Genomic DNA, 14,815 nt, shown 5'->3' on the forward strand with positions numbered 1-14,815 from the left:
CAGGCCAGGCTGAGGGACGACCCCCCCCACCCCCCAGCGCAGGAATTTCGTGCACCCGGCCTCTAGAGTGTATGTGTGTGTGTGTGTGTGTGTGTGTGTATGCCTAAGCAACCGAACAACCGGTCGCTATGACGTGCACTGACCACCAGGGGGAAGATGCTCAATGCAGGAGCTGCCCCCTGGTGGTCAGTGTGCTCCCACAACAGGATCACCACTCAGCTGACCACCGGGTGCCAGATGCCGGGCTCATGGCTCGTGAGCACAGCTGCGGTGGCACGACCCTCTCCCGTCTCCGCAGCAATGAGCTACGAAGTGGCAGTGGAGGCAGGTAGAGTGTGGCTGGGATGAGCAGGATCAGTGTGGAGCCCAGCCCGGGCTCCTCCCCAGCCGCGTGCCGCTTCATGCCAGGCCGAGGGACCCCACTGATGCACGAATCTGTGTGCCAGGCCTCTAGTTAGTTATAATATGACTAGAGGCCCAGTGCACAAAATTTATGCACTGGGGGGGGGGGGTGTCCCCTTAGCCCTCCTGGGCCCTCTCGCAGACCGGGAGCCCTTGGGGGATATCTAACGGCTTAGGCCCACTCCCACTGGACATCCTTAGCACTTTCGCCACTCCACTGTGCTGCCCCTGTGGGAGCACACTGACCACCACAGGGCAGCTCCTGCGTTAAGTATCTGCCCCCTGGTGGTCAGTGCAAGTCATAGCAACCGGTCCTTCTGCCATTTGGTTGATTAGCCCATTAGCCTTTTATTATATAGGATTAAGATAAAATCCTACAAAGTAATAGTAAAGTAATAGACTCATATTACATTGACATTTACATCAAACTCAAATACAGATACCCTCCACCTAAAAATAAAAATTTAATACATATATATTTTTAATTTCAGAGAGAAAGAAAGGAGGAGAAAGAAATAGAAACATCAATGATGAGAGAGAATCACTGATCGACTGCCTCCTGCATAGGCTGCAACCCATGTATCTGCCCTGACTGGGAATCGAAATGTGACCTCCTGGTTCCTAGATTGACACTAAACCACTGAGCGACACTGGTCAAGCTAAAAAAGTATTTTAAATAGTAAAGACTAGTCTAGCTGGTATGGGTCAGTAGGTTGAGGGTCATCCCATGCACCACCAGATTGCCAGTCAGAACACATGCCTGGGTTGCGGGCTTGATCCCTGGTGGGAGTTGTGCAGGAAGTAGCCCATCAATTTTTATATCTCTCTCCCTCCCTCTCCCTTCCTCTCTCTATAAAAAATAATTTAAAAACACATTTTTTTAAAAAATAGTAAAGACTATATTAACACTGATGTCCCCTAAGTAGGTCTCATTTTCCAGGTTACTCTTTTATTTATTAAATGTTTTTATTGATTTTAGACAGATGGGGAGAAATAGAAACATCAACTACCTGCATCCTGCAAACTCCCTACTGGGGATAGAGCCCCCAACTTGGGTATGCATCCTGACCGGGAATTAACATAGCAACCTCTCAGTGCACTAGACAACACTCAACCAAGTGAGCCACACCAACCAGGGCTTGAGGTTACTCTTGTAAGCACCTTTCTACACTGACTGTAATATTCAAAATGCAAGAAATTTAGTTGTAGTTTGTTGTACAAGTCAAAGATCTAAAAGAAATGGTGAAATCTTCCACAATCGGCAGAAAAAAATGGCTGTTAGGACTTCATGTCAGACCACATGCAAGTAACAAGACAATGCTCATAAGGGATTTCAAGCAAAATCTGAATTATTTTGAGAATAATGTTCCCTATATAAAACTCTACTGAAGTAAATTAAATATTCAAGTAAATTGGCTAATCCATTTCTTGGACATTAACACACTCATAAATTTTACTGTTAAGCCCTAACCGGTTTGGCTCAGTGGATAGAGCATCAGCCTGCGGACTCAAGGGTCCCAGGTTCGATTCCGGTCAAGGGCATGTACCTTGGTTGTGGGCACATCCCCATTAGGGAGTGTGCAGGAGGCAGTTTCTCTCTCATCGATGTTTCTAACTCTCTATCCCTCTCCCTTCCTCTCTGTAAAAAACCAATAAAATGTATTTAAAAAAAAATTTACTGTTAAGAAAATACTTTCAAATACCACATGATCTTGCTTATATGTGGAATCTAAAGAACAAAATAAATGAACAAAATTGAAACAGGTTCATAAATACAAAGAACAACAGACAAAGGGGAAGTGGGGTGGAGGGCTGGGTAAAAAAAAGTGAAGGAATTTAAGAACTACAAATTGGTAATTAAAAAATAGTGACGGAGATGTGAAATACAGATAGAAAATATAGTAAATAATATTGTAAGAACTATGTATAGTGCCAGGTGGGTACTAAAAATATTGAGATCACTATGTAAAGTATGAGTGTCTAACCATTATACTGTACAACAGAAATATAAAACATTGTTGAATGTCTACTATAATTGAAAAATAAAATTTAAAAGAAGAAAATAGCTTTGTATTCATATACTGCTGACAATGTACATAAGTACAGATAAAATTTCCCCTATTCAAAAATTCTTAAGGCCACGTGTTTTAAACTGAGTTTTTCCGATTTTGAAAAGGATTAATATAATATTATTATATCCCCAGTGGAATCTGAAACAAGACCTAATAATCAACCACATCATTATTTCTGCAGTAAAATGAAAATTCACATTCTGTCGACATAGAAAAGGTTGGACAGGCCCTAGCCGGCTTGTCTCAGTGGATAGAGCATTGGCCTGCAGAGCAAAGGGTCCCAGCTCGATTCAGGTCAAGGGCACGTAAGTGGGACCTGGTTGGGGCTGGTACAGGAGGCAACCAATCGATGTTTTTCTCTCACATCAATATTTCTCTGTCTTTCCCCCTCTCTTACCCCCTCTCTCAAAAAAAAAAAAAATCAATGGAAAAATATCCTTGGGTGAGGATTTAAAAAAAGAAAAGCTTGGACATTCGTAAAATCTTAAGTGCAGGTCAGGTTTTTTCCATACAATAGACTCAGATCCTATCACATGATGTTAGATGAAAAGGCTTTGGGTTTTCAGTTTTTTTGGTCTTTGGAATTGTAACAATGACCTTATTGAGGGTCAGTTTGTATTACATACATAAGATAATTTTAAATGTGCAAGTCCATTCCCAGTAAACTAAACAGAAATAGCTGCACAAGTGTGCAAGGGTGTCTATATGCATACACACACACACACACACACACACACACACACACACACTGTGTCAAAGGTTGCAAACACAATCTATATATATAAAAGGCTAATATGCTAAGTGTCCTTCCCTCTGTCTGGGTAATGACGTCACATAGCAACGAACGGCTTCCTCTCCTTAGCGACAACTAGCCTCCTTGCAGTTTCTGCAGCCCAGGAATACGATTTGCTTTATAGCCAGGTGGAAAACACTTCATACTGTAACCAAATGTCTGTGAAGCATTTTCCTGTGCCTCATCTCATTTGATCCTCACAGAAGACCTGGAGTAGGTAGATGAGGGACTCGATGGAATCCTATTTTCTTTTCATTAGCAGGAAAACAGAGATTTAGAAAGCTCAGAAACTTGACCCAACTGAAAAGAAGTAAGAAATGGTGGCCCTTGAAAATGACTTCAGAATATAGTCAAACACTGCTGCAATTAAATATTTCACCCTTTGTTCTCCCTGCATGATCTATAATAATAATCTGCTTCGTGTTGATATTTACTGCTGTGTTGCTGACAATTACCTGAAAGAGAAATTGAGGGGCTTCACTTGGCTGGAAAATGTTTAGCTAAATCAGAAAGCAGGCCTAATTAATTAGCAAGTTTGTTCTATATCTATAAAAGGCTAAGTTGACTAGCACATGCATGATACAGATAAAGCTCTTGCAGGCGCCAATCGCACATGTGTGTTTCCAACTGTCATTGTCTATCATGAAATTTGGTTGACACTTCTATTATAGAGAAAGGGCGAATAGTGATATTAAAATATTTCTTCTAAGTAATTTCCTTTCGATGTGCATGAATTTGTGCACCGGGCCACTAGTCAATTATAAATGGGGGACAACTATGGTTCCCCAATGCCAAGAACACAACTGTTAAAAGAGGTAAATTTGCATTTATAGACATGAGTGAATGTCTAAGGTATTGTCAGAAAAATGAGCAAGTACAAGAACAGCACTCCTATTTATTGTTGTTGTTAATCTTCACCTGAGATATTTTTCAATTGATTTGTAGAGACAGTGGGAGGGAGCGGGTGGGAGGAAAGGATAGAGAGAGAGACAGAGAGAGAGAGAGAGAGAGAGAGAGAGAGAGAGAGAGAGAGAGAAACATCCAAGTTAGAGAGATACATCGATTGGTTGCCTCTGGCACGTGTCTTAACCAGGGCCAGGGATCAAGCCTGCAACCGAGGTATGTGCCCTTGACCAGAATCAAACCTGGGACCCTTTAGTCCTCGGGTTGATTGATGCTCTATCCATTGAGCAAAACCGGCTAGGACTAGAATAGTACTCCTATTGCTGTTTTTTTCTTTTTAATATATTTTTACTGATTTCAGAGAGGGAGGCATAGGAAAAGACAGAAACATCAATGAAAGAAAATTAGCTGCCTCCTGCACTCCCCCCCACAACTGGGGATGAAGCCCACAACCCGGACACATGCCCTGACCAGGATTCAAACCATGACCTCCGGTTCATAGGTTGATGCTCAACCACTGAGCCACACCAGTTGGGTCTATTGCTACTTTAAAAATCATTTTGTATGAGCAGAAAAGAGGGTATGAAAAAGTTTATATCCTCTGGTCAGTGCGGCTCAATTGGTTGGGCATCCTCCCATGCACTGAAAGGTTGCCAGTTTAATTCCCAGTCAGGGCACATGCCTGGGTTTCGGGCTCTAACCCTGGTAGGAGGCATGCAGGAGGCAGCAGATCAATGTTTCTCTCTCTCCCCCTCTCCCTTCCTCTCTTTCTAAATAGCAATAAAAAAAAATTTTTTTAAATAAGCAAACATATGTACAACAGGGAAAAGAGAGACAGAAAAAGAAACACCAATTTTTTTTTTATTAAGGTGTTACATATGTGTCCTTATCCCTCCATTGCCCCTCCAGAAACATCAATTTTTGTTGTTCCACTTATTTATTTATGCATTCACTGGTTGATTCTTGTATGTGCCCTGACCAGGGATTGAACCCTCAACCTTGGTATATAGGGGTGACACTAACCAGATGAGCTACCCAGCCAGGTCCTAAATAACACTTCTTATATGGTAGCAGTCTGGTCAGATAAATTTCTGCAGTTTTACTGCTATTAATTTTATTTGCTTTGTCGTACAAGTATTATTAGGATGAAATTAACTTCCCAAACACAGCAATTTTTTCCCTTCCCTTGACACATGCTACAAAACTAATGATTTTAAGAAAAGTTGTTCAGATTCTTAAATTAGTATTATCACAGTAATTTCAAAAGAAACTCCCCACCACCAGGCACAGGGTAAGCTTGTTAATGCATTTGTCACTGCACTTATCTAACTAGAATGTAACCAAGCACCAAGATTATCCATCAAATTATCACCTCACTATAAAGATTTTTTTTTTTTTTTTTTTTTGGTTAACCCTCACCTGAGGATATTTTTTCCATTGATCCATTGATTTTTTAGAGAGAGTGGAAGGGGCTGTGCAACCAAAGTAGGTACCCTTAACCGGAATCTAACCCAAGACCCCTCAGTCTACAGACCATACTCTAACCACTGAACAAAAACTGGCCAGGGCTGATATAGTTTTACTATTAGTATACAGTTATCTGAATTTCAAGTTGAATATGATAAATCTTTGCATATTAAATAAGATTAATGAAAAAACCATTCAATGAAAAATAACCATATACATAGAAAACTCATATCAAGCAACCAATATTTCACCTATTATGAAATAAGTAACCTATTAAAAATTTCAATAAGTACTCCATACTAGGTCTGTGTACTTGACTTGCTTTTTAATGATCTGATAATTCCAATTTATATGTGCCTCCCTCCTATGTAAGTTCCAAAGTAGCAGAATTTGTCTTTTGTTCCCCACAGAACCCCCAATACCTAGGGTACTTCCCCCCCTCTCTTATTTCTAATTTTAAACTTACAGAAAAGCTGCAAAAATAGTACAGAATTCCTACATATCCCTCATACAGTATTCCCTAATTCTAATATTTTACATAACCATGATACAATTGTGAAAACCAGGAATTAACATTGGTATAATACTAGTTATACTACAGATCTTATTCAAATTTCACCTGTTTCTCCATTAATGTCCCCTTCTTCTGTTCCAAGACCCTATCGAGAAGCCCACATTGCAAATTATTTCCTCTCATTAGTCTCAGCCAGTCTGTAACAGTTCACTTTTTATCTTTCATAAACATGACATTTTTAAAGAAAACTGATTATTTTGTATAATGTCCTTCAATTTGAGTTTGTCTTATGTTTTCCCATGACTAGCATGAGGTTATACATTTTTGGTAAGAAAACCACAGAAATGACACTATTCTTTTTTCTTTTAAATAATTCTTTATTGTTGAAAGTATCACATATGTCCCCTTTTTTCCTCGAAATGACACTATTCTTCTAAGTGCATGATATCAAGGTGTCTTGGTGCCAATGTCTTATTACAGATGACTTAAACTTTAACACTTGGTAATGGTGGTTCTGCTATGTTTCTCCACTTTAAGTTTACTATTTTTCGATATGTACATAATACAAATTTCAGATGATGCAAATCTTGTTTCTCAAGTTTTGCATAACAGCTTTAGCACCCATCATTAGACTTTATGAGTAATAATCATCACTGCAGTATTTGTCCACTGGTGATTTTCTCATTCCTTCTGCGTTTATTAATTGGAATTTTACTGAAAAAAGGTGCCACCCATTCTCCTCCATTTATTCATTCATTCATTCATTCATTTACTCCTATCATATGAACTCACAGATATTTATTCTACAGCTTAAAATCTAACATTATCAGACCTGGCAGGGTACCTCATTTGTTTAGAGCATCATACGGATATGCCAAGGTTCTATTTCTGGTCAGGGCACATACAAGAATCAACCAATGAATGCATAAATAAGTAGAAAAACAAATCGATGCTTTCTCTCTCTCTCTCTCTCCCTCCCCCCCCTCCCCGACTCTCCCTCAAATCAGTAAATTAAAAAAAAATTTTTTAAATCTAACATTACCATTTTTTACTTTGTTGTTGAAACTGTGCCAACTTTGGCCATTTGGGTCTCCTTCAATTTGGCTCGTGTTCTTTTCAACATGTCCTAACCTTTCTATTCTTTTTAAAAAAGGCTTTTTATTGATTTTTAGAGAGAAAGGGAGGGAGGGAGGGAGGGAGGGAAGGGGAAGGGGGGGGGAGAGAGCGAGAGCGAGAGAGCGAGAGCGAGAGAGAGAGATATTTATGTGAAAGAGCATCAATTGGCTGCCTCCTATATGCCCCCTACCAGGGACTGAACCCACAACCAAAGCATGTGCCCTGACCAGGAATGGAATCAGCAAACTTTTGGTGCTTGGTACGAAGCCCAACCAACTGAGGCACGAGCCAGGGCACATCCCATCCTTTTTTTATTATATTCTTACTATTTGGCAAAAAGGTTCCAGGCTCATCTTAAGCTTTTCAGTCCTAGCCAGTCCTCAAGAGTGGCTCAGTTGGTTTAGCCTCGTCCTTCATACTTAAAGGTTGCCTTTGCTTCCCAGCCAAGAAACATACCTGGGTTGAAGGTGCAGAAGGCAACCAATCAATGTTTCTCACAACAACAATGTTTCTCTCTCTCTTTCTCTCAATATGTCCTCAGGTGAAGATAAAAAAAAAAGTAAAGAAAGAAATAAAGTTAATCCTCACTGAGGTAATTTTTCCATTGATTTTCAGAGAGAGTGAAAGGAAGGGGGAGATACTAAGAGAGAAACATCATTGTGAGAGAGAAATGTCAATTGGTTGCCTTCAGTGCATGTCCGGCCGAGGTACATGCAACCAAGGTACATGCCCTATACTGGAATCAAAACCAGGACCCTTCAGTCCACGGGCTGACACTCTATCCACTGAGCCAAAACGGCTACAGATAGAGAAAGGTGTTTTGAAACAAAAATCTGGGCACAGATGGGCCCACCGTTTCTGAGGCATCACTGCTTCAAGATAGAACTATAAAATAATGAATGCGCCTGGACACCCACATATACACACATCGATATTTCTGTATTTGTCTAAATTAAATACTACAAAATTCATACTGACACCTCTGATCCTAATATGACAGAAGATCATTTTAATTTTAGCCCTGCTCTTTTCTTTCTCCAACACTGAGAAACCTGGGTCTCATTATCTATATTTACTCATGTGTTCAATTTTAAAAGTATATACATTTATTCTCATTAAAGACCTAAATAAAGATAAAACAAACATACAAATAAAGTAGTTTCAGAATTGCTAACACATCATCTCAGTGAAAAACACCAACTACATTATATTGTTCTTTTTGTCATTGGCCTATAGTATCCAATCAAGATACTGTTTTCCAAAGTTATTTAGATTCCTTATTTTCTTTCCCATCTGCTTTCAGTGTGATATTTTCCAGTTGAAATATAGTTAGGTACATTTGTTATGTTTGTCTTCTTTTTTGTTGTGATTTCAGAGGGAAAGGGAAAGGGTGAAGAGAGAGAGAAAATCAATGATGAAATCATTGACTGGCTGCCTCCTGCACACCCCCTACTGGGGATCGAATCCACAATCCAGGCATGTGCCCTGGCCTTCATAGGTCAATGCTCAACCACTGAGCAACACTAGCTAGGCCATTTGTTAGGTTTGTACTCTATTTTGGGTTCTCCAAAATTCTCTTTGGTTTTAATTTTTTATTTTTTCAGCACATGAAGGGTAGGGTACTAATTTTAAAAGCCTAGCTGTCAAGCATGGTGAGCCCTGGAGGGTATTATGCTAAGTGAGTAAGTGAGTCAGAGAAAAACAAACACAATATGAGTTCACTTATATGTGGAAGCTAAAGAACAAAATAAACAAACAAAATTGAAACAGATTCATAGATTCAGAGAATACACTAATAATTGCCAGAAGGGAGGGATGGTGGGGGACTGGGTGAAAAAGGTGAATGCATTAACAAGTACAAATTGGTAGTTACAAAATAGTCATGGGGCCCTGGCCAGTGTTGCTCAGTTGGTTGGAGCATCATCCATGGACCAAAGGGTCACAGGTTTGATTCCAAGTCATTGCACATACCCAGGTTTCGGGTTCAAACTCCAGTTGGGGCACATATAGGAGGTAACCAATCTGTTCCTCTCTCTCCCTTCTCCCTGTAAAAATCAATGAAAAGCATGTACTTGGGGGAGGATTAAAAAATAATAAAATAAAAAGTCATAGGGATGTATAATACAGCATAATAAATATAATCAATAGTACTGCAATAACTATATAGTACCAGGTAGGTACTGAAATATAGGAGGAACACTTTGTAAAGCATGATTGTTAGGTCTAACCACTATTGCTGTTCACCTGAAACTAATCTAATAATATTGAATGTAAACATAAATTGAAAAATAAAAAAAATTTTAAAAAAACCACTACTATGGTCATATTAAATGAGTTTAAATTGGTTTTAAAAAATAAAAATCCTAGCTGTCAAACAGTCATACATATCGTGGTTCTTGAACTTCTCCCATCTCAAACAATTTGGTTCTAGACCAAGTTGTTTGGCAAGGGGGTGGGGGGTGGGGGGGGCGGCGGATGGAGACGGGACCTGTTAAAATGTCTTTTGTTAACTTTGGTATACTGACACCCCTTTCATGCTGATTCATCAGCATGACAAAGCAAAAACAAAGGAGAGTGTGCCCAGGTGAGTCAATATACAGCTAAACCTCTCCTTGTTAACATCTCAGGAAATTGTGCTATAAATATTTTGGGGGGGTTTATATTTGTTCTTTTGGGGTTTTTGTTTTGTATTGTTGTTTTTTGCTTTTCTTACTGGCCAAATGGACAGATTAACACAATTTTAAAACATAAGGAGGTTATCAAGAATGCTAATATTGCCCTGACCAGTGTTGAATAGTGGTTAGAGCATCAGCCTGACCACAGGAGGGTCATCAGTTCAATTCCAAATCAAGAGCACTTATCTGGGTTGCAGGTTCAATCCCCAGCCCAATTCAGGGGGGCAACCAATAGATGTCTCTCTCACATCCATATTTCTCTCTCCTTCCTCCCTTCCCTCTCTAATAAATCAATGAAAAAAAATATCCTCCAGTGAATATTAACCCAAAAAAAAAAGTGTTAATGTTGCCCTGGCCAGTGTAACTCATTTGGATTGACATCGCCCAGTGCACCAACAGGTTGCTAGTTTCATTCTCAGTCAGGGCACATGACCAGGTTGTAGACTTGGGGCTTGCAGTAGACAACCGATCCATGATTTACTCTCCCATCACATCGATGTGTCTCTCTCTAAAAATCAATTTAAAAATCTTTAAAAAAAAAAAAAAAAAAGAGTGCTAATGTTGCTAAGGGTGTGAAAGAAACAATGATCACAGGCAATTAAAGAGGTAAAAAAAACTGTTGACTTGGAATAAGTGACAGCATTTCAGAAATAATGATATGTGAAAAAGCGAAGATGCCTCATACTGACCTCCTGAAAGACACCCCTGGAACCAGTGTTGAAAATTATTTAAGGCTAGTAAAGGGTAGTTCAATAAATTTAAGAAAATAAGTGTTTGCTTATAGATTAAACAGTACTTTAGACATACTGTACATAGAAACATTTAAACAGAATCATTTGGGATCTGAAACGAGTTAATACAATTTATATTATTTCTAATGGGAAAAAATGATTTTAGTTTTTGAAAATATCCCTTCTCAAACAACCTGCTGGAATAAAGGTTCCACTGTATCACTGTAAGTGAAAGCTGAATTCAGATAAGGTTTTTTGTTAAAGAAGGGGAGGATTCTTTTTCTTTGTAAAAGTAGAAGAGACTTTAACACATACACATAAAAAAGAAGATACAAGAGCGAGCCAGAATAAAGGTCTCTCATGTAAGGAGTTCATGTGGTGAGTTGTATACAATAAGGACTCTGAAGCTTTAGGGAATCCCAGAATCACTTAGAGCAGTGGTTCTCAACCTTCCTAATGCCGCGACCCTTTAATACAGTTCCTCATATTGTGGTGACCCCCAATTTCATTGTTACAAATTGAACATAATTAAAGCATAGTGATTAATCACAAAAACAATATGTAATTATATATGTGTTTTCCAATAATCTTAGGCAACCCCTGTGAAAGGGTCATTCGACCCCCAGAGGGGTCGCGACCCACAGGTTGAGAACTGCTGACTTAGAGACTTTATTAAAGCTCTGTCCCTACAGTTTATGAGGAGAGGTTTCAGACTTTCTAACCATTCCCCCAGTTAGAATACTGGTGTGGCCAGGTCAAGTACTACAATTTGAGAATAAGTAGGTTAGAGTAAAATCATAGTAGTTCCAAGATGTAAACATATATACAAACCAGATACAAAGTTGGAAAAAATGAACTAAAATATACTGAATACTACCTATTCCCAGACTATGAAGACACTTTACACTCATTCAAGGTTTTTTACTTTCTTCTTTATTTTTTATTTCCCATGAGCACCTTACTTCCTATATAAGAACTTACTACACTTTTATAGTACTTTCAGAAACAAATTTTAAGTTTGCTTTAATTTACCATAACTTCGTTCGTAACATTTCCTAATTATTATGATTTTTAACTTTTAAGAGTAACATTTACCTCATATTTCACAATTAAATATTACAGGTACATGGAAAGGTGTTTCAGAAGCACAAAGATGCATAAAGGAATTCATATCATTGTCATACACAGGCAAAAAATTAAAACTAAGAAAATGCAGTAAATCATAGTGCATTCTTACAATAAATTGTATGCAATAATGCCTAGGCCACATATGAAAAGTCACAGTGTATGCCATCAAAGTGTCAATAACCAGCTAAAAAATCCTAAGAATAACAAAAAAAAATATGCGACTTTGTGGAATAAATCCCTAAGTATAGTCAAAAATGGACAATTTTGTTTGTATTTTCCAACTTGTACAATTTGTTTACACTGGGAGGGTGATGTTTTATTAGTAACACACAAGAACTATGTGTATTCACATCTATGTTACAATGTATTTTTTTTTACCTCAGTTGTATCTGCTTCCGTTTTTGCAGCTCTTGGTTTCTGAGTTCTTCCAGGCGTCTGAGTTCTTCTTGACGCCTCATTAAATCTATAAAATATTGATTACCCATTAATATTTTAGCTTGCCTTCTGTACTTTTTTATCAGTGAGCATATAGACTCTCTATTATGGGCAATATACATAATAATTTATTCATATTCATGCAAAATTCATTGTAATTTATTCTCATTCATGTCTTTATTATATAACCTTATAATTAAAGATTATAAGCTGTGTAATTAATAAAATTAATAAGCTTCCTGGGCCTGTTTCTTCATGTGTATTAAGACAATAAAATTCATCCTTTTCTTCAGAAATTAAAATAGGTAAGATATTTTTAACATAGGGGCTAAAAAATACTAAAAACAGAATAAATGATAGCTGTATTTCACTTACACCTTTTAGCCAAATCAGAATTTTTCCGTTGCAAGTGCAAAACCCAAAAAGATGCTTTGGGAGACATCAGCAGAGGGCATGTAAGAACCACACCAGACAAACAGTAGGTATAGTGGTTATACATTGCATAAAGCCCAAAAAGCATCCCTGCCAACACAATTAGTGTGAAATTCCTCCTACACTAAGTCAGTCTCTTATAAAAAAGGGCAATGAGGAAAGAATTCCTGAGAGAGGAAAAAGGCTGAATGAACAAGATCATTTTAAACAAGATAAAGCACTCCACTCCCACTGTCACTATACTTGCTATATCAAGAACAGGAGTTCCACAATAATGTAAGATAACAAAAAGTGTATTTGTGTTGAGAAGTAGTAGATTAACTTTCCAAATGTAAAAATCTTTGTAATATCTTACCAAATTATGTGTGCATACAAGCAAAGACTAAAAAATATCAAAATAATGAAATACTCTGAATGGCACAATTATTGGTTGCTTTTATTTTCCTTGTCTCTCATCATGATACCGGGATTTCTAAAATAAACATAAATTATTTCAATTTTAACATTTCATAATAAATCACTACATTCAGAACTTAACAGTTCCAGTTAACTTTCTATGTGACAATAACCCTATCATCATAACCATAACATGACTGGAATCACAGCCCTAACAAGGTAAATATTATGTCATCTTATAGATTTGAAACATATTGTGTATTATCCCCTCTCTCCCCAAAAATAATTCAAATAGATTATAAATGTATTCTAGCCATTCAGCTATTGCTCAGTTCAGCAGGAATACACAGCCAAATCTATCCTAATTACAAAGCTCTTTCCAAAATGCCAGTGCCCCAAACCTGGATAATCAGAAACAGTGGGAAACTTAAAATATATAAATTAAAAAACAGATTTTAGGACTCTTTCAGAAAAGTCAGTTTTGGCATATGGAATAGGGACCAGGTAATTTTAATAACATGCCCGATGAGATAACACTTAGTTATCTTAAAGAATATCAAATATTTACAGAGGCAGAGTTGCCTCTAACAGACTGTCAAACTACAACAGGAAGGCCAGGGAGGGTTGGGAGAGGTGGGGGGGTGGGTAAGAGATCAACCGAAGGCGGGGGGAAAAAAGGAGAAATATGTAATACTCTTTGTAATAATTTAAGCAATAAAAAAAAAAAGAATATCAAATATGACTAAAATGATTTCAAACAGTTACACAATTAGTTGTCAACCATAACTAACTGCTAATTAGAATTACTTAAATACCTTTTAATCACAGACCAATTAAATGAAAATGTCTTGGCAAGTGGACCAGACATCAGTATTTTTTTTAACCTCCTTAGATGACTCCATTGTGCAACCAACATTGAGAGCTACACAACTATCACATAATTACTTTAGTGGGAGAAATCTAAAATATATAATCAACTTATATTCCTAAGAGGAAAGCCTATATAATAAAAGGCTAATATGCAAATTTTCCCCATGCACTGACCACCAGGGAGTGGTGCAGAATGAAGGCAGGCCCTGATCCGACCTGATCGCCAGCTGGGCCTGGGGACCCTACCCGTGCATGAATCTTGTGCACCGGGCCTCTAGTTCTTCAATACGCCAAGCCAAGAAAAATGTCCTACTATCATTAAGTATCCAAGAAAGTCAATCCAGTATAGCCTGTAAAAATTTATCGTACCTTTGTAATTTTTGTAGTTTTTAAGACTACCTACCATTTCTATAATAAAAACATAATATGCTAATTAGACTGGACAACCTTGCGGACGACTTTCCAGAAGAAGCCAGGACTGTGAGGGAAACCCGGGTCCTGGGTGCGTGCTGGTGGCCGAGGGAAGCCTGGGTCCCGGGTGCCAGAGGGAAGCCGGTGCTGGTAGCCAAGGAAGAAAGGCCTACTCTTGCACACATTTCATGCATCAGGCCTCTAGTATAATTATAAATGTAAAAATATGCATTACAACCCTAGTCCGTGTTCTCAATGGTTAGAGCGTCAGTCCAAGCACCAAAGGGTCGTGGGTTTGATTCCCAGACAAAGGATCAAATGCCAGACCCCAGTCGGGGTGAGAGCAGGAAGCAACCAGTAGATGTGTCTCTCTCACATAGGTGTTTTTCTCCTCCTCTTCCCCTACTCCCTCCCTTCCACTATCTCTCTCTCTCTCTCTCTCTCTCTTTTTTTTTTTTTTTTTTTTTTTT

At 38.3% G+C, this 14,815-nt stretch overlaps 1 protein-coding gene across 4 annotated transcripts in view; it reads right to left on the reverse strand.

The window, feature by feature from the left end:
* Positions 1-14,815, reverse strand: part of PSPC1 (paraspeckle component 1) — a 126,593-nt gene that overhangs the window by 73,625 nt on the left and 38,153 nt on the right. For all 4 annotated transcript variants that reach the window (XR_001359364.1, XR_001359363.1, XM_005880020.2 and 1 more), the window contains exon 5: positions 12,180-12,264. Coding sequence is in view for 2 of the 4 variants with exons in the window: in XM_005880020.2 (XP_005880082.1) it covers positions 12,180-12,264 (85 nt within the window). In the remaining 2 variants the exon portion in view is untranslated. The remainder of the gene's footprint in view (positions 1-12,179; positions 12,265-14,815) is intronic.

The sequence above is a fragment of the Myotis brandtii genome, unplaced genomic scaffold (assembly GCF_000412655.1).
Source record: "Myotis brandtii unplaced genomic scaffold, ASM41265v1 scaffold62, whole genome shotgun sequence".
Classification (NCBI taxonomy): domain Eukaryota; kingdom Metazoa; phylum Chordata; class Mammalia; order Chiroptera; family Vespertilionidae; genus Myotis; species Myotis brandtii.